Consider the following 20,363-nt stretch of genomic DNA (forward strand, 5'->3'; position numbering starts at 1 on the left):
GCGCGTGGCGTCTGCTCCCCCGCCTGCTGGGGTCCACGCTCCAGCTCTCTCCTCTCAGCCGCCCCGTTGTCTTGGCGGGGCCGCCTTTTGTCTCTCCTGGGCGGCGTGCCCCGCCCCCGCCGCTCAGCCGCAGCCGAATAAATGCCCGGCTGACGGCCCGCACCGGCGCGTGGACTCCTTTTGGCTCCTCTGGCCCTGCGGGCGGTAAGCGGGACCCTTTGCCGCCACGGGGGTCTCCCGGCGTCCCCGCTCCCCTGGGACAGTCATATTAAAATCAATGAAAGTTTTGCCATTAAGTGAAATAGGCTATGATTTCACCCATGGTTACTAATAAACTAAATATTAATGAGATACTTTACTTCTTTCTGCTCCTATCTATATAAAATATATTATGCACTTAGCAGTCTTAGGGTCTAAGCTTCTCATCCAGTGCTCATTAGAGTCAAAGGAAAGATTGTTATCGACTTCAGTATGCGTTGGTGCAGGGCTTGGATTGAGAAATGATTTGCTCAAGTAAGCATTATGGACGTCTACACATGTGCCTGACTCCTGCTCTGATGCATGCTAGTTAGCACTCGATGGAGCAGACTCGATTAACCAGGTCTGCTAGAGGATGCTAATTAGCATGCTTTGGCAGTCTCCATGTGTCACATATTCAGCATCTCCACACTTCAAAATGGTGGCAGAGGCACTTTAACTAAAGCTTGTCAAACAAAGCTTAGTTAAAGCACCCTGCTGCCATTTTGAAGTACGGGGTGCTGAATACACAAGATGCTGTGGGTGCTTTAATTAGAGCGGCTCCTAAGAGCCCCCCCACCCGAGAGCATGTGTAAAGACCCCTTTGTTTTTTACTGACCAGTGTGATGCTATAGTTCCTCTAGGACTATGTTAAAAGGCATCAAAAAAAATTATATGAAGGGATTGTGGCCCATTTTACTCCACTAACCAAAAACAAGCGTATAGGTAGGTATAGACTACAAGCAATGTGATGACAGACAGGGAGATACTTGTGCCAATAATTTTGCGAGGTGGATTCCAGTGTGTGCTTTGGAGTTCCCATCTTCTCACTGGGTATGTCTACATGTTTATTAGTCTGCTGTAATTACGTTGTATTAAGTTAATACCTGTCTTTACAGGTTCTAAACTTAATGTGCCGTAATTGGTGCTACCGCATTTTAGCGCAGATAAATGGTTTTTAAGTGATGTTAATGCGCATTAGCATGTTTTGCCCATCGCGCTAATGTGCAGTGGAATTAGTCATCTGTGCATTAAGCATCTTGTGTAGATGTGCCCTCTGTGTGCTAAATTTGCACGCAGCTTTATTCTTGCATGTCTATATAGAATGGCTGACATCCCGTATTAGCTAGGCTCCTCAGAGGAAAGCAGGCAGATGAAAGAGCTCAATAAACTGGTTGAGTCTTGACAGAATAAAACATTGCATCTAATGTCAGTCATTTACCTGCATGCCATTTCAAATGTGCATTCTCAAGTCAGCCACACTGATACGAGAATCAGTATGGGTGGCCCATACTGATGTGCTGGGATATGAAAGTGCAATATTTGAAAGCAGCTTGCAGAATATATAATGTGTAAGGTTCATATAGCTCTATAATGGAAGAAATATCAACAGAAGGGGTGAGACTCCGTCCTGGGATTTCACAAGACAAAGAAAAGGTGGCACAAATGAACTGGCATCCAGAGTAACATAAGGATGAAAGTATTTAACCTTAAGGACTGTTGTTTTTCAAGGACAAAATAACATTTGGTGCTTCCTATTTGAATCCATCTGGAAATTATCCCCAGTTTTGGCTTGAAAACATTCTGGTTTTGTTGTTAAATTGTCAGCAAGTTGACTCCTCATTTTAATTATGTAATGTGTAGTTACCACAAAATTTAATGAAGATGTTTGATGCTGTAAAACAACCGTGGGCTCGTTCCTCAAAAGACCCACCTTTCCTTTGCCCTGTAACAGTATCCTTTCATGCCCCTTTATTGGTTGATCGTTTTGTCTGCAGCTTTTAAAGGCTCTTTGAGAAAATGAGATGAAGGAAAAGATGTTAAACACTTTTGCTCAATGTAGCTGGAGTGAGTAAATGGATGTGTGCACTTTTTAAGGACAGATGCAGCAGGCTTTCAGAATTTTATCTTGTAGGCAAATTGTTAAGGATGTATTTGGCTTTCTACCTCTGACAGCTTTTGCCGTCATTCCCGGCAGAGGTTAAAACAATTGCATTAGTGATGCACAATATTTGAAAAAGATTAGGATTAATGATTTATGTGTGCATGCTATTTTTTTTCTCACTCAGAACATTAAGGAATAAGAAAATGAAGAAGCCCCCTTCCTGTGAGGAAGTGAGACCTTGAAGGTCTTGCTCATATCCTTTCAAAAGAAGAATGAAAATGATTTCTAGAGGAAAGCAGGGCCTTGAGTGTACTTGTGCTGTAAGAATAGTGAACGATGATGTTTTAAGGATTTCAGAGAGAAGAAACTTGCATGCTCACCCCTGAGGTCATGGACAAGTGTGTGCAGTAAAGAAAGGAAACAATTTCACATAAAACGTCTTAGATAATATTAAGCCTTTTGATTTATGAAGATTTGGTATAGCATTAACACTTTAATACCACTGGGCTAGGGATTTTCTACCAATTGGAAATGCAGTTTCAATCCAACCTTAGTATCGCAGTTATTGTAGAAATATAGTAAGTATAAAAAAGAACCCCTATAACACTAGAGAATCCTGTCTTGCATGTAGCTTTAGTGTAATTGCTTGCTAATGGTCTATTTTTTGTGCATTCAACGTGCATATTTTAGTGGTGATTGGACACGGGAGCAACATTGCTAGACTTCTCTTTGTGTTCAATAAAAATGTAAATATAGGATCAGGTGAGGATTAGAAGAAGCCCTTGCACATGGTTGTGAGACATAGGCTTTATCCTCATTGATCAAAAGATGCATTTTTGGGGGAATGATGACTAAGATAGTTATCTTACTGCATAGTCTTAAGCAGAGACAAGGTGCCTATTTACCCTGAAGTAGTTGGGTAAGGTCAAAACTGAACCTCCAGGCTGTGGCTTTCTTTGAATTGTTCACCTATTGACCTACCTCTTCTTATCTCTTTGTCTTATCTCCACTTAAGATTTTTTAGTGAGATAGCTGATGTTATCCCACATTTAAAACCAGACGTTTCAGTCGATGAAGAAAAAGATAGCTGTTCAGGGAAACCTACCAATAAACAGGATTAGGGAATGCTATAAATCCACATAGATCTTGTCGAAACATGACATGTAGATAATGAAGCTATTCACAGATTTTCTAGCTGGAAAACTACTTTTTCTTTCATTACAATAGCAAATAGTCTGCATGTGTGTATGCGTGTCTGGCTCATTTATTTAAATTTTGGGCAACGATCTTGGGATCCTAGTTTTCACTGCTGTGGTCCATCACTGAACTGACCTTTTCTTAAAATAAAAGATAAGGAAGAAATATTCTTTGCTGGGGCAGGGAATTCACTGATTACTCTTTCTTGTTGTTGCAAGGAAAGATTTTTATAATCTTCAAACACTGCTATATTTGTCACACTATATGGTAGAGGGCTTTTTCCCACAAACTCTTGTGGTGGGTGATGAATGACATTTTACCTCTCTCTCATGCCCATGAAGTGAAAGACAAACGTCATCCCCACCCCCACAGTGCTAGTTCTGTTTGCTTCATGGTTCAGACCATAATGCCAACTAATAGGAATAGGCTGATTTCCCAAATCCTTCCCAGCCATCCATCATCCAGGAATTCCCATCAACCCATCAAATTGCTGATGGTTTTAGATTTGTATTTAACTTCAGCATTTCAGTTTGAGGCTTGAAGAACATTCATAATGGTTTTGTTGTAGTGGAAAGGGCTGGTGAGGTATCCGGTGGGTCAGCTACATTGGCACGAAAGGCAGTTGCTTTTTGTGGGACACTGAACATCAAGACAATTGACCAAGAGAAGTTTCACAGGAGAGTTCAACACATTTATTTAATGTTTTATTCCATACTAATAATGGAACTCAGGTTAACGTTGATCAGAACAGGATCCAAGATCATAGCATAAATAGACTTCAATTGGCTAAAGAATGGGAAATTAACATGTAAGGGGAAGGAAACTGACTCCCACGGGAGTCAGTGTCCTGTTCCCTTCCTCCCCCCAGAAAAACATAGTGAATTTACAAGAATCCTGGGTAGTGTTCCCCCTCCTAACTGATACGGTGGAAGACCATGGCAGGCATTGGGACTATGGTTGCAATGTATAAGGCCCTTGTGATATGTGTCAACACCATTTCACAAGGTAAGAGAAGAGAGTCACTAATTACATCATTTTCCACAGAAACAGTTTTAATTTGCCATTTAGATTCTTCCAAATGGTTCTCAATATCTCTTTCAGTTCAAGAAGCTCATTAGAAATACTATTCAGCAATGTACTTAAACATCTGCACCTTGGCTTTGGCAGCTAAATTGTTCGCTGTGGCGTATTTAGGCCAATCTTAAATTTCTTCCCTATTAAATAACTAAAATAGGGGAAAGGGGGTAGTTGCAAGACTTTCCCAGGCCCTATGCACAAACCAAGCATTGTCCAGTGGTGACACTAACATCAGATACCCTGAGTAGATTTTGCAGATTTTTTTCATATGAGCTATTATTGTATTGATACTATGTGATATAAATTTGCATACAAGTTTTTTTTGTCAAATTGCTTCTTTAAAACTTAAATTGGAACTCAAAAGTGTCTGTTAACACATTATTGTTAAAGGCCAAATACTCAAATGCACTTAATTTTAACCTTTGGTTCAACCTTGTGGGTCTGCATTATGATGCAGTCTTTAATAAAATGATCAGAATAATTTTTTTTTTTTTTTTTGCATCAGGACTCATGTAAAGGAATTTTTGGGCATGAGCTGGGACTGTGGAGGAGGTGGTGGAGGAGGTTGTTAGATCTCTTTAATTTGATGCAGATGATAAAGAATGAGGCAGGAATTACAGGACAAAGGACCATGTCATGATTCAGGCAGTCGACTGCTGCCCTGGAGAAATGGGATTCTAGCCCCGTCTCTGACAAAAGTCTTTCTTTGCTGAGCGTATCACTTCAAACCAAACTGTTCACAGGTGAGGAACTCTAATTGGGTCTGGGAACCTCCCTTGAAAGCCTGGATCTGAATTTAAGAAGTGCCAAATTCTTCCAGCCACAATGTAATCAGTAGAAAATTGACTTTTAACGCATCAAGTGCTGTGTAATACCGAGTAATCTGGAAAAAAGTATGTTCATGCATGTAGGTAGGTCAAAATGAGCACTGAAAATTAGACTACCCTTGATCTTGACTTACTCTGCGTTTCAGGACAGACTCGTGCTTGAAAATAAAAGACATTTTAGTTGTGTATACTTACCTTCATTCAAGTTCTTGGGCATTGCACATAGTCTGCTGTGTTTGATTCAGTATAACTTCAAAAAAACCTGCAAGTTATTTTATGGCCGCCGTCCATTGAGGTCTGTCCAAAAATGAAACTTGTTAACACACATCTATGTTAAAAACACATTTTCATTCTTGACATCCTGGTTTGTTCTGTCCTGTGTTTTAGAATAATCCATGCTCAGGTTCTAATCCAAGAGAACAAACTGGAAGAAGGCTGGTCATAAAAATTGCAAAGGATTTTTATTCCTTGTTTATGGCTCCAATCAGATGAACTTTTCAAAGCCAGATGGAGATTTCATTCAGACATGTAAAAACCAGGAGGGGCTCCAGTGACTGCAGTGCAATTCCAGATTTTTCTTTGTGCAATTGAGCGCAAGATCCAGGTGCTCAGTGACTTGAATTTGGAAACATTACAACACATCACAGAAAATATTCAAAAAAGGTTACTTAAAACCTCAAAAGGCCTTAATATGCATTAGTTAAAAGCCTAAGTGCCAGTGGGATTTAAGCTCCTAAATCACTTAAATGTCTTTGGAAATTTTACCCAGTATAACGAGTCTGTCAGCTTTTGCCAGCACATTTGTTTCTAGCCTTCTAAGTACCATGGCTGCAGCTCAGTTACTGCAACATCCATGATGCCCCTTTTGCCTTGTTAGCAGGAGCATCTGCTACTCAGAATTAAGTTTTGTTTTATTATCAGATAACTTCTACCTTAATGGGTATGGGGGCAGTCTTTTCTTTGGTAGCTAAAGGGAAAATACCTTATGTCTCAATATATTCACAAATACCGTACTGATAAGAAGGCTGCGGCTGAGGGAACTGCATTTTGCTCCTGCTAACTGAAAGTGCAAGTCCTGTGGATTACAGTAGAGGAGAAAGCTGAAGGTTAAAATTAAAATTCTGCATGCTGAGTTGCTTGATCTTGATCTGAATCTTACTGACACAATCAGCAGCAATTGTGGTCTCCAAGGGGGAAATTTTGGAAAGAGGAAGGAAGTAACTCAAGAATCAAAGGCAGAGGGAGGGAGGCAGGACTCCAAAGCCTTTAATGGTAATCTTGTTTAGACTTCATTGCTATTGAAAGGAAGCTGTGTAAACTCCTCCCTCGCTCAAGTTGTGTCCAGATGCACATGCCATTTGCTTGTGGCAGTCTCATTGTATTGGTTTATATTCATTTTCCAGGCTAATTTCACAAAGAAAAGGGCGAGGGAATCACCAAATATACCCCCACCTCCCGTGTCCCCTTTGTAGGGCTTAGCAGCCTGCTTGTTAATAAGGAGTCTGGCATGAGTTCCTCCAGCTCTCCATGCTTGTGCCATTCCCTGCAGAAGTAGACCATGCCTTGTACGACTTCCCACCCCTAATCGGAGATCTGACCAGTCAGGTGCATGAGAACACATATGCCCACTTCTTACTGAATAGACAATATGAAAATATTTTGGTCAAAATTTTGTCTATCAAAGAAACAAGAAAGTATAGGCAATGACAGATAAGATCATTTAAAGTTATAGACTAAGAACCCAAGCCATCTAAATTGTTGGTTGTATAATTGCAGCCTTTTCTGTCTTCTCTGTAAACTGAGGTTCTTAATAACATATATAAATGCTCCGAGCAGGAGTCGAGGACAGACTTTTAAAACTTTGTGCAATCATGTGCGAAATTATGCATCTACCGGCAAATTTGCATGTGCACTTACCATATCTAGAATGAATGGTTTGGCCTGCGTGTCAAATGCTCTGTGAATCTAATAGGATATTACGATTTAGGTGATGAAATTAAAAATGAATTTTGTGAACTCACGTAACGACACAACTTTTGACGCTTGCGGCTCTTTAGGGAGCAGGGCCGGTTCCACTGTTGTGCAGCCAAGTGAGAAAACTGCACAAGTTTAGCTGTGTGTGAAATGTTCATCCTTAGCACAAAGCATTAGTTTAATAAATGCTAACAGCATGGGAGGAAAGAAGTTATGAGCTACTTTTCTTTAATTTCTGAGGGGAAAAGTTTGTGTCTAAAATGAATAGAGGAAACAAATGTATTTTGGAGGGAATTGGGTAAACATGTAACATGTATTTATCCCTGCAATAAACTACAAGCATCAAATTGTCTCTGCTGTGCTACAGGCCACCTGTTAATAGCTTTTCTCCTGCCCTCTTAGTTCCTTAAAGACCTTGCTCTAATAAAGTAGCAAATAGCGCCAAAGATGGATAGCTGTATGCCACCATTGGCCCATCATTTCTTGAACACAGTTAAAGGAAACCTGCTGAATAATATTCCATGGCTCATTACACTTGGACCAAAATTAGCTTGTTTTTGCCATCAGGTTTGATAAGAAGTTTCAAGTAGAATACCACTGTCTTTTCAGTTTCTTTATTTTGAATGCCATTATACAGATGTGCAGTGCTGCCGTAGGCTGAAAGAGATGATCAGAACAGGGCCTGCTCTGCAGTATCCATAACCTGCTCAGTGAATGATTTTGTAAAGGCTACTTAATGATGCCACACAAGTGGGAAGCCATAACTTTGCTGTCAGCCTCATCCTTACCATGCCCTTTACAATGAACATGCCCTGTTGATTTCTCTGCTGCAAAACCAACCCAAGTTTTAATTTATCACGTCTGCTATAACAGCAGGAGCGACTCTAGGCTAGCATAACATATAGGCAAGATGGCAGTTATTGCTTTGGAGCTGTTCAGTGGTAAAAACAGTGTACAACACCTTCCATGGACAATGAAAGGCAGACAAAATAGGAAATGACAAAATAAGAAATAACAAAATTCAGCAATATTATTTTCTATCTCAGAGGAAAGCCCTTTAAAATCCCACATGCAAATAGCATATAGGTACAAGTCTGAGAGATTTCATGTGAATGTAAAGAATTTTGTGCAGTGATAAATGTTTTTGGTTACAACATGTAATTTGGCAAGCCAGAGATAATTTAACTATATAAAATTACGACGATGCAGGTCTTCCACCACTAAAATACAGATAAGCCTATGTTGAGACTTCTCTGATATTCAGAGGCGATAGCCTGAAGATTTTTTTGTTTTGTTTCGAGAAATCACAGGCAGCTTTGAGTTACTGGAGAGTAAAAAAAAAAAAAAAAAAAAAAAAGCCACCAAAGAACTTCAAACATAAAGACAATTTATTTTTGCTCACTAGTAACTCAAAAATAGTTACTTGATATGGAAACACGTTCCAAATTTGCACACGCTACATGGTAATTGCAAAGTCAGCGCTTTATTACACTGGGGTGAGGAGGAAAAGAGGAAACGTAGAGAGAATTCTGCACTTGCTCCTTTGGCATCTGGTGTGACAATAACAGATGTTGCATCGGAAACCTATCCCTTTGGTGACCTCAATGCACTGTCCTTGTGTCAAGGACTTTGCTAGGAGCCAAAACGGAATGCTTCTGGAAAACCCAGTTGTCAGTTGTTAATAAAATTTAACACCGTGTTCTTTAATTTTGTACCACATTAATCCACGCTCTATGATTTTAGTAATATAGTTTGAGCTACAGATTATTTGAAAGTCTATATAAGACCGATATTGATTGTTGGACACATTTTACATCAGTTAATGCGTCAGTTTTACATACCATAATTACTATGTGAAAAGACAGTAATCCAAATAAAAATGGATATTTTTATCGGTAAAATATGTGCATGGATTCAACCATTATAATTCAATTTGGTGATCTGAGAAGCATTTCTTTCTGTCAGAATGGCAGCAAAATGCTTCATGTGTGTGTGTATATATATATATATATTTGCAAATATCTATTTGGTCTAATAAAAGATTTCCCGTCTACCCAGAGTTCTGATTCCTCATGTGTATCTTAGCTTTCAATACCAACAAAAAAGGGAAAACATATTATGTTCAGTATAGTTTCTTGCCCTGTACCTCATTATATCAAACAGTTTTAATTTTGCATGTGAAACAGCATCAAAGTCTTACACCACAATATCTTTCTGAGTACGTTCTCTTCAATATTTTGTTTTTAATATAGAAACCCAGCAAAAACACCCCAATTCAAAAGAGAGACTTCTTTAGAAAAAAAAATAAATTGGAAATCAGTTGAGAACTGGCTTTATAAAAAATCCACGCGTTTTATATAGCAGTTTGGATATATTGCATGTCTAAATATGTTCACCAGCCAAACTAGTGACAACTAAAAATGATACGTTATTGTGACCGTTCTAAAAAAAAAATCAGAACAAAACTGTAATTTATTATAGTTCTGCCTTCATTATACACCATGTGTTGGTGGATTAAGCACAACAAAACTCTAGTAATCTTTAAAATAGTCTACTAAATATAATAAAAAGAATAAGATAACAATTAACATTTAGTCTGTTACATTTAAAAAACTGGATGTACATTTTTCTATTGCCTGTTAGCTTTACCTAAGCCTTTTTAAACTATTACAAAAAGAAAAAAAGGAAAGAAAAGTCATTGTTCAAAAACATTCAAATCAGTTGATACAACATTACAGTACAGTCAACTAACATCATTCAAGATCTAGTCTTTGTTTCTCAGTTAAAGAGTCTTTAGACCAGAGTGTTACAAAACTATTTCAATGCAGTTTCAAAACTGTATGTTAGCTTTTGCAGGATACTGTACTCTCTACTGATGGCTTCAGAAAAAAAGGGGTCTTGCTACTTGTGACTCGCAGGGAAACCCCAGCCTGTCATTAATTTTTTTCAGCACTGTAGTTAGAACAGCATTATTAACTTTAGCACAGGAACTAAATACAAATAAAATAAAAAAATAAAAAAAAATTGGAAGCTAGGTGAAGCCGCCATTTGTGTCAAACAATTGCGATACGCTATACTAAAAAATTCTGAAATATCCACCTGTCCTCGCCACTCTGCCACAAACTAGCAAAGTCAAAAATATAAAAGTCTTCAACTTTTCACTTTTGCAGAATAAAGCAAAAAAGTCTTTGTGCTCCTTACTACCAGAAGCAAAATATCCTCTGAGTTACCACATGTAATAGCTTCTGGATGTGTCGACTTGAGTTGGCTTGGTTTCTGCAGAACCATCTTTGTCTTTTTCACTGTCACCTTCCCAGAGATTAATAAGTGGAGGATACAGCTCGTTCAGTGGGATCGAAGATGTCTTTTGCATATATTTTTTCAATGAATGGTGGTAGTTTTTTCTCTTAAATCTTTTAGCAATATAAACAGAGATGGAGGCAAGGCTGATTACGGCAAACATTGATCCCATTACTGCCGCAAGGGCAGTACTGGTTTCTTGGTCGGAAATATCAAGCGCAAAAGCTGCATTTTTTGTTGTAACATTAACACAAGACTTCTGTGTTTGCTGATGGATGTTTGACACAGTTAGGCACACTTCATAATCTGTGGATGGCTGCAAGTGAGTGAGGTTATATTCGTGTACATCAACTGGGACCCTAGCAGTATATGTAATGTGAGGGTTATCAATCTTCATAGTGGCTGATGACCATTTTAGATTAGAGGTCATGACATTAGAATTAACTTTCCAAGAAACTAAGATTGAATGAGATTCGGCTTGCTTGACATATATTTTCAGAACCTGAGTACCATCCAAAAGAGTTCCATTCACTCGTATAGTAGCTACTCTTGTATCGGCCCCTTCTACGTTCTGAGCCACACACGTATATCTCCCAGAGTCTTCAATCTGAACATTAGAGATTTCCAGGGTACCTTCACTACTTAACTTGTATTTGTCTGAGAGACTTTCAACTGTTATTTTATTTCCAAGTGGCGTTACCCAATAAATTTCCGGTTCTGGTTCTGCCATGGCCCGACAGTCTAAAAATACTGTCATGCCTATATCCAAATTCAAATGATTTGGAAAAGTCTCATGAGAAATCATTGGAAGACACTGTTCACTTGAATCTTGTATTAATACTTCTTTTACTTGTTGCCCTCTGTATTCAGGTGGCATAGCACAAAACATGGATAGAGGCTCCATGAAACGGATATTGGTTTTATTTGAGTTTATCCAGTGAATGACACAGTCGCACCTGAGTGGATTACTATGGATGCTGATCTCGCGTAGGTTTGGAAGGGATTCCACTGTCTTTTGGTAGACTGCATTCAAGGCATTGTTGTTGAGCATCAGGCTTTCCAGTGCAGGAACATTACGAAATGCTAAACGATGGATGTAAGACAACTTTGGATTGTTGGTGGCTTCAAGCTTTGTAAGTTCAGGAAGGTTATCTAGTGCATATCTATCAACAGAAACTAGTTCTCCCATATTATTTATTCCAAGTTCCTTTAACCGGAGCATATTTTTAAAGTCACCTTCCTGTATTTTGTGAATCGGATTTTTGTTAAGGTCGAGGAATTTTAAATTTGGTACTTTCTCAAGTGCAAGTTGAGGAACTTTTACCAATTTATTATCATAAAAGGAAAGACTTTCAAGACTATCCAAGCCAACTAATGCATTTCCAGGGATATCAGTGAGGTACATGCCTGCCAAAACTAGACTTCTTAAATTTGACAGTGGCTTGAAATTCATGTCTAGTATTCCAATCACTGGATTTTCACCAATCATCAGAATTTCCAAATTAGGAGTAGAATCAAACCAGCGGCTATCAATAACCTTTAATTTGTTGGAATTAAGATGCAATCTTAAAAGATTCTTCAGGCCAGAAAATGCATTTGCAGAAATGCTACTAATCTGGTTGTGATTTATATATAGTTCCTGAAGATTACACAGGTCCTGCAAGCAGTAGTCAGTCATCTCTGTTATCTGGTTTTCCTCCAGATGTAGTGTAGTGAGTTGAGAAAGATTTGCGAGCCCCACATCTTTAATGCTAGTAAAATTATTCTGTGAAAAATCTAATTCTGTCAAATTGAAAAGCTGCTGGAGTTCATCTGTAGTCTTTGCAATGTTGTTGCTTTGCAAGAGAAGAACTTGAGTGTCACTGGAAAGATTGCTGGGGATTTTTGTTAAACGAAGGTCATTGCAATCAACTGTCGTAGCTTCTCTGTAGGTTGACTGTGGTGTAAACCATGGCCTGATTTCGCATACACAAAGCTGTGGACATTCATTATTCTGTATGGAAGACTCAGTTAATGAATTCATCAGCAATTCTAGCACCAACTGGAAAACTGTTAAAACAAATCTGATCCTAGCCATGCTGGTTAGCTGGTAAGGTCAACTGCCAGCCCCTTAAGATAGAAATATAGTGAATATATAATTGGTTATCAAGCAGAAAATATAAAACTTAAACTTCAGCTTGAAATGTTTGGACATCCAGAAGATAGATGTTTTTAAAAGTTTCCTGAAGACAGGAAATGATCTGAAGTCTCTTTACTGTTCCTCTTTGTTCCAGAAGCTTGCACAAAGTTCGGCTGTGAGCTGATTAACCCAAATCAGTATCTGGACAGGTGCCTGAAAAGCAGAGTAGGACAGATGTTATGTTCATTTCATATATACTTTCTACCTGCCTTTCATTTTTTCAGCTTCTGGCAAGTAAAGGTACTTAAAAGAACAACCAAATTTTGCAAACCTACTTAATGAAAAGTTACTTTGGTAAGATGAACCAGATCTATTTTGGAAGCTCTTCTTTATGTATCCCTCAATAATAAGAATTATTTTAATATTTCTAGTTAACTGACCATTAAAATATAAGTAGCTACAACACTGTTTGAGGACACTTTTCTGCAGTAGGCTTTTTGTGCTATACTTGTAAGTTGGTGTTTAAGCACTTAAATTCTTGCTTTTCTTGAAAAATGCTGAATATTCTGAAATTCTCTGAAATATGTTTGCAACTGGAAGTAGTTCTGAACTTGATCCTGATTAGATATAAGAATAATGATTACAGTTGTGCTCCTCCTTACTACTCGCTATATTATAAGAGGCTCCTTAGAAATTTCAGTCAAACACATGAAATCTTCCCAGGTTTGGACCACTGCAATTTTATATAAACCATTTCCATAAAACTGGGCATACGTCTACATGAAACACGACGTCAAAAACTGTGATGCCACCGCTAGGTTGCTGTAGCAACATGCTCTCTTGCTACATCGCATTGCTACAGCGACATAATGACTAAAAGTAACTTTGCGCCACCGGCACGGTGCAGTATTGGCTGTTACTGCGCCATCGTTCAGTATTTCCAAGAAGGAAGTACTAACTGACAGCACAGTAATAACGGCACTGTACGAGCACACAGATGCGCCCACTGGATTTATATCCAATTTAACTTTAGTGATAAACATTAGGCTGTAAATACTAGAGAGAAAAAATTATCTAGGAATTCAAATCCAGAACAAATTTTGCCCGGTTATATATAAATTATCATCATAACTACATAGCTATAAAAGGCTGTGTTATTGGGAGAACTTCTAATTTTGCAAAAGAAATGAAAATAGCCCAGCAATGCAAGGTAATTGGGGTATACTCTTTGCCACTATATATTATATGTGGGTAGTAAGAGAACCGATATGCTTACGGAGCTTACAGAGAACTGATATGCTTACTATTTTTAGCCCCCATCGTACCCAGAGAAATTTCTCTTTACTCTGGGATGTCAAAAATCTGAATTGTCAAAACAATGTAGATTGGGCTGTCTTCAAAACCTGGATCTGATATTATCCTTAACCAGGAACTATTCCCATTAGGGTTGTACAGATATATTAGTTGGCTATTGGATCGGCACCAATAAAAGAAGAAATTATGTTATAGGCTATCGGCTTTTTTGGTCATTGTAGCCAATAGTTATGGCTCCATGCCCAGAGCACCCTGGCGAGTGTAGTCTGGTCCCCATGCCCCACCACTAGCCTGAGCCACGGGCAGACTACAGGTTGGGGCAAGCAGCGGGAGGGGAAGAGGTCATTGTGCAAGGGACATTCTGCTCTGTCAGGCACTGGGTGCCTTTGCAAAAGCGCTTTCTCCCCAGCGGCCATGGGAGCTCAGCTACGTGGGGCCCACCAGCACTGAGGCAGCGGTATGCCCAGTGGCACCAAATGCACCCAGAGCTGGTGTCCTCGCGAGGATCCACCCCACCCGCCTGGGATGGCAGCACAGGCTGCATGGAGAGCAAGGCTGTGGGTAGGAGCCATGGGCGAGGGGGTGATGTGCATGGGAATAAGGCAGTCAACGCCTTCCTCGTTGAGGGCTGGAGCAGGCAGGAGGCGTGCGTGTGTGTTGTAAGTGCAAAACAAACAAACAAAGAGGTTTATGTATGTCAGTAGTTTCAAATGCCTGTCACTATTACTAAATGTAAGTTATCACACTGGCATCAGCTGATATGGTTGGTTAATCATCGGCTATCGGTATCAGCCAAGGAAAACTCTCAGTGTACCCCTAATTCCTATTAATTACAGGTAGAACTGTTGCAGGATAAGGCCATGCAAGTGATAAGTTACATTAAATCACCTTCTCAGTTTAGCTGTTTTTCACTGTATTGCTCAACTCTGCATTTGACTGTTCACAGCACTGATAAATTACAATGAAAAGCTTGCAACGTTTAGGTATCAACATAGACAGGAGAGTGTGTGTCTGAATTAATCAAAATACGGTATCTGACAGTAGTGGGAAATTCCATTAAAGTGCTTTTTTGAGTCATTAAATGTTCATTCAAGAAAGATGCTGAGCTCTTAACAGAAATCACCTTTGTTGCCTTTGGTGGAGAGGGGAGAGAGAAATGGTTAGTGTCATATATGTAAACCTAGTGATATATTTTCTTATCTGTAAACATGCATGTTTTCTCTGTGTGCTTGTGTAATCCAGTTTCTGTATTCTTAGGCCACCTCCACACATGCAGGCAAAGGGGTGACTGGATCCAATGCACGATCCATGCAATTGTGTCTCCTGCCATACCACACCTGCATGGCAGGAGGCGCAATTGTGGGATTGTGCATTAGATCCAATTGCACCTGATACATGGTGTAGAGGGAGCCTGATCCCGGGCTTTCCCTGCATCAGTAAGAAACAGGCTACCATGGCTGGGAGCCCTTTTTCTGGGGCAGGTTCCAACCTGTGGAGGCCATGTGCAGTTGGGACCGAAAACGCCGTCAGCTGTGGGACTTCCCAGCCTATCCAACTGCTGGGTGCTGCTACAGCCTCCCAGCCACAGGGGTGCAGCTGAGAAACTGCATTGGCTGAAATCTTCCGGGCCCAGGGGTGTGTTGTGCTCCCCAGTACCTGGGAGATAGCAGTAGCTGCGGTCTCCCAGCTGAAGAGTGCCTACACATGCAAATTAAAGCTGGACAGAAACCAGCAATAAAGTTATTACACCTATTCAAGCAATATCTTTATAGCTGGTTGGACCTTTTTAATGCAGGATAGTTAATTTGCATGTGTAAATAGTTTAAATTTGTTGCACAATTAACAAGGTAATTGCACAACAGAGATAATGTGTAGAGGGGGCCTTATGTACCACTACTAGCCCTGTGATAGGAAGGATATTTTAATGGGTACTTGGATTTTACTGTAGATTCATACTCTACTAAAAGAGCTACATGGTTGACAAAATTAATTTTTTTCTCACCTTGGCTTATTCTGGCTACCCAGTTTAGAGAGACATAGTATAAAGGTAGCAATGAAGCTACATAGGCATTTTTCATTGGTTCTCTTCAAGGTGGATATTTCAGCTATATCTAGGTTTGTTCCTCACTGAGCATGTTGCTATTGACAAGTCAAGCTGATCCATTCTCTTGGATAGTTAAGATATGCGTCTCAAATTCAATGCAAAGATACTAAAGCAAACTAGGGGACAAAACTGGGCAAGGGAAGCATGATTTAGCCTCTGGAAGTTTACTGGGAGACTCATAGGTTTCTGTTGTGCAGATTTCGACAATATTCATCTGAACTGAGGACAGCTGGGAAAATCGTATGTCTGAGTGTGTGTGAAGGAGAAAACTCTTACTTAATTGCCTTTATTTACCAAAGCAGATACAAGCCTACTATATCCAAAAAAAGAAAAAAAGAGAAGGAAAATGTAACACTATAGGACTATACTTGTCATTATACAGATTACTTATGTTGTAAATTCTTTAGGAATATCAATTTTATATTTAAAAAGTACATATAAAAATGGGCTTTAGCTGAACTACCATAGTTCCTTATCTTCTCTTGAAAACACCGAAGAAACTCTCCTCCTTTTTTGGCCTACCCTACTAAAATTATGGAAATCTTCTCCTGTGGTTCCTAACTGGTATCATGAGAGGTCCCTCTTCTTATTTCAGTAAATTTTAATCTCTGTTTTAATGGAAACTGATCATTTGGTCTTAATTAGAGAGAGATTCCAATACGTTCCATTTGACTACTCAATCATCTTTTTAGTGAAGACTTCCAAATTAAATGTTATTTTAAAGTCTAGTATATTCCTATGAACAGTGTATACCACCGTTGACTAGGGGTCAACCTCCCAAAGCTGTTTATTCCACTCTTTGAGCTTATAAGTGGCTCTATAATTCACCATAGAAACCATCATAGGAAAAACCATACGTCCATGCCACATGTTCTAGCATTCCCTCTTTCAAAGCCCCTTCTGTAACTTCTATGATACAGCTAAGGGAGAAGTGGCCAAGATATTTACTGGCAAAAATAGTCAAAGCAAGCCAGGGTGTCGATGCTGTTTTTGCTTGTTCAGTCAGGAAACGGAAACACTACTGAGCGTTTCTTCTAAGCTATTATAGTTAAGCTCAAATCACATACCTGATCCTGAGAGTACATCAAAAGACTCTTTCTTAAATAAATATGAATAATGAATTAGTACAATGAAATTGTTACCACCTCATGATGTCCAAAACCAGAAAGAGCTTAAATTCAATATTTACACCTATATATTTTCTTTGTTCTAAATTATTGGCGTAACTCCACTCTGGTTTCAGGGATGACAAGTTTTATCGTTTGTTTTCAAATAAAACTGCATCAGAGTGTTTGCGGTTATAAGTAGGACTACACCCGGATTGTGGACGTATTGGGAATTTCTACCTTTTCTTTGTTTAAAACTTATCCTATCAGATGTGCATTACATTTATAATTCATTCTCTGTAAGACTGCATTTCTAGTTTTATGGAATGGAATCTGAGTTTCTGAACACTGTAGATATACGACTTAAGATGTTAATAGTGACACTTCCTCCCTCTTCTCTAGTTATTTTTAGTGCAGATAGTTTTAATTTTCTTTTACTAAAAATGTTTTTAAAAAATGACTCGTGGGTTATTGCCTCCAATCTCTGCCAGCCCAAGGCAGCATGGATGACACTGCAAGTAAAAATCCACTGTAATCAAAAAGCAAATTGATTGGTTTTGCAAGCCCCAGTCCATTTTAATGTTTGTGCTCACGTGAGTGACAGCCTACATACTAGCATGTAAAATAGTGTAGAAGGAAATGCTGGAGGTTATGACAGGTTAAACTTCTATCACCTGGGCCAGGTCAATATTGCGAGAATCAGGGATTTTTTTTGTTTGATTTTGTTCTTATAAATACCCAGTATCTCAGTACCTGGATGCTATATGAATTAACTCTCAGTTGATCCCATTTCTTTAAAACACTTTACATTTTGAAGTAGAATATTTATAAGCATTAGTCCCAGGAGAAGGGGAAAATGAGGATGTTACAGAGAAACAGGATAGGTCTTTTACTGTGATCTCTCCTCACTACCTTTTCATCTTAATTCTTCACCTGAAACACACCCCCAATCTTCCAATTCTTTTGCCACCCTATAAATCACAGATGCCGGTATGCCGGATGTTCAAGGGGCACTGGAATATTTATCGATGCTGCCAAAATGAGGCAAGGGGCAACTGTATTATGGGAAAAGGAGCAGTTTTGCGTACATACACTTGGTCTCAAGGAGCCCATGGTAGCCAACAGGAAACAAACCCAGGAATGTGGAATGTGAAAACACACTAGTATGTTTAATATACACCATATAGCACGTGGCCTACAATTCATTTATAACCATGAAGCGTCTTAAACAGCATCATTAATACTAGCAAAGTGAAGAGATGCCAATGGGAGGGTGTGTGGGGGGGGTGCGTTGATGTTGTTTGGTTGCTTTTTGGAACATTTTTAGTTTTAAATCTGCTGTCAGTTAGGAAGAGATGTGTGGTGACAGCATACAGAATAACTCATGGCCACTGTGCGAGTGAAACAGTACGCACCCACTTAAGTAAACAAAGCAGTATACGGTAGAACAAGCATAAGGAAGAACAAGTTGGAATAATAAGAAAGAATAAAAACAATTTTCATAATTAATAGCAACTGCCAGCTAGCACGACAGAAGTAATAAAATGTTCTTTACTGTAATGGGGTGAAACATGAGCCTTTTCAATGAAAGGTGTCATTATTCTTGCAGTGGTGCCAATTATAAATTGTTGAAGTATGGAAAAACATGCCCAGGCCAAAAAGATAGGAATATTTGCTGCTGAATGACAGAATATTTCTGATAAGCACTGTAGAAGTTGCTGCTGTATCCAGTCATCCTTGCAAAAATTCCCTCTATCATAGTCAGCATAAGTTTGCATTGGTAGCTACATAAATTAAGCCTGCCTCAGGCAAGTCTAAGTTGAGCCGTGAGCCACAAGTCTTCACAGGATTGTCTGAATGTTGCCCTCTTGAGTGGCCTTCTTTCTGATCTCAGTTTGTGAGGCCCTTGCCTTGCACAGTCTTAGAAAAGCAGTTGATGTTGGAATACTTGCAGTGGACTGACAGATGATATCTCCATAAAGTCTGTTTGGAAGATTTATGTTACATATGACCAACAATTCCAGGATGTTTGAGGGGAGGTATATCCATTAAGCCCATTTACACATTATACTTGAGGCATGTTAGACTAGGGACAGATATTAAAAAAGCCAGAGCCTGAATTGATTCAGTCTTTGCAGGTTACCATAACCTGCCTAGGTTGAACTGATTTGCAACTGTACAGACATCCCCTCTCGACTGAGGAAATGCAGGCACATGCCTGCAGTTGATCAGGGCAGGGGCTGGGGGGCAGGGGGGTGTGCTAGAGTGCACCCTTGGCTGCAGGGAAGCTATGCTGGGTGCGGGGACGGGGGCCATGGCCAGCCCGGGCAGTATCAGTTAAGTCTGATACTACATTTAACCAGGTTTATCTCAAACTAGTTTGGGCCATTTTGAAACCAGTTTTTGATCACTTGAACCGGTTTGTGTGTAATGTCTGTCCCTAGCCTTAATCACATCTTAAATGGTTACCTGGCCACATGTTTATATTCCACAAAACGTGTAGTAACTTTGTAGTTGCTTCCTATTGCACCATTAATTAAATGTGTGGCCAGGGGTCCCAGTGGCTAGGACCCTATAAGCTGATTGGAGCTCCTAGCTGTGTGGGGCGATGTGAACCTCCAAGCCGTGAGATCTCTTAGCTGACACTGGCTCCCATCTGTGGAAGCACATGTCTCCCAGCTGGGAGTCCCATCTGCTGACAGGGGTCCCACCTGCAGGGACTTCCCATGCACCCCTACAGCTGGGAGATGGCAGCTAATGCTGCTCATGTGAGTGTCCCAACTATGCAGGTGCTCCATGCACTCTTGCAGCTGCAAGACTGCAACTGATGCAGTGTCCCAGCCACAGGGGTGCTCCATGCACCACGTGTGGCATGGTAGGAGACGCAATTGTGTGGATTGCATATCAGAATCCATGTACACCTGCATGTGTAAAGTAGAGCTACATTGGTCCAATATCAGATTAGCACCAATATAAAGAAAATTGACCGTCTCAGAAATCAGCCTCTTATGGCTGATAAATGCCCCGTTCACGTGCGCAGCCACAGTGCAGCACGTAGGTGGTGAGCAGCACAGCTTGGCAGCTTGGAAAGCTGTGTACACCTGGTACATCTGTTGGGGTGGAAGGGGAGGGGGAAGGGAAGGGGCAGATCAAGGCCCTCATGGTGAGGGGGGAAGTGGGGCTATGGATGGGGCTGGCCAGCTGGGGTGGGGTGCGGTGCAGG

At 39.9% G+C, this 20,363-nt stretch overlaps 1 protein-coding gene across 1 annotated transcript; it reads right to left on the reverse strand.

Moving 5' to 3' along the window:
* Positions 1-9,640: 9,640 nt before the first annotated feature.
* LRRN1 (leucine rich repeat neuronal 1) lies at positions 9,641-12,685 on the reverse strand. The gene has a single exon (XM_006026694.3). The coding sequence runs from the start codon at positions 12,572-12,574 to the stop codon at positions 10,424-10,426; it is 2,151 nt and encodes a 716-aa protein (XP_006026756.1). The 5' UTR covers positions 12,575-12,685; the 3' UTR covers positions 9,641-10,423.
* Between the last annotated feature and the right edge of the window lie 7,678 nt (positions 12,686-20,363).

The sequence above is a fragment of the Alligator sinensis genome, unplaced genomic scaffold (genome assembly GCF_000455745.1).
Source record: "Alligator sinensis unplaced genomic scaffold, ASM45574v1 scaffold984_1, whole genome shotgun sequence".
Classification (NCBI taxonomy): domain Eukaryota; kingdom Metazoa; phylum Chordata; order Crocodylia; family Alligatoridae; genus Alligator; species Alligator sinensis.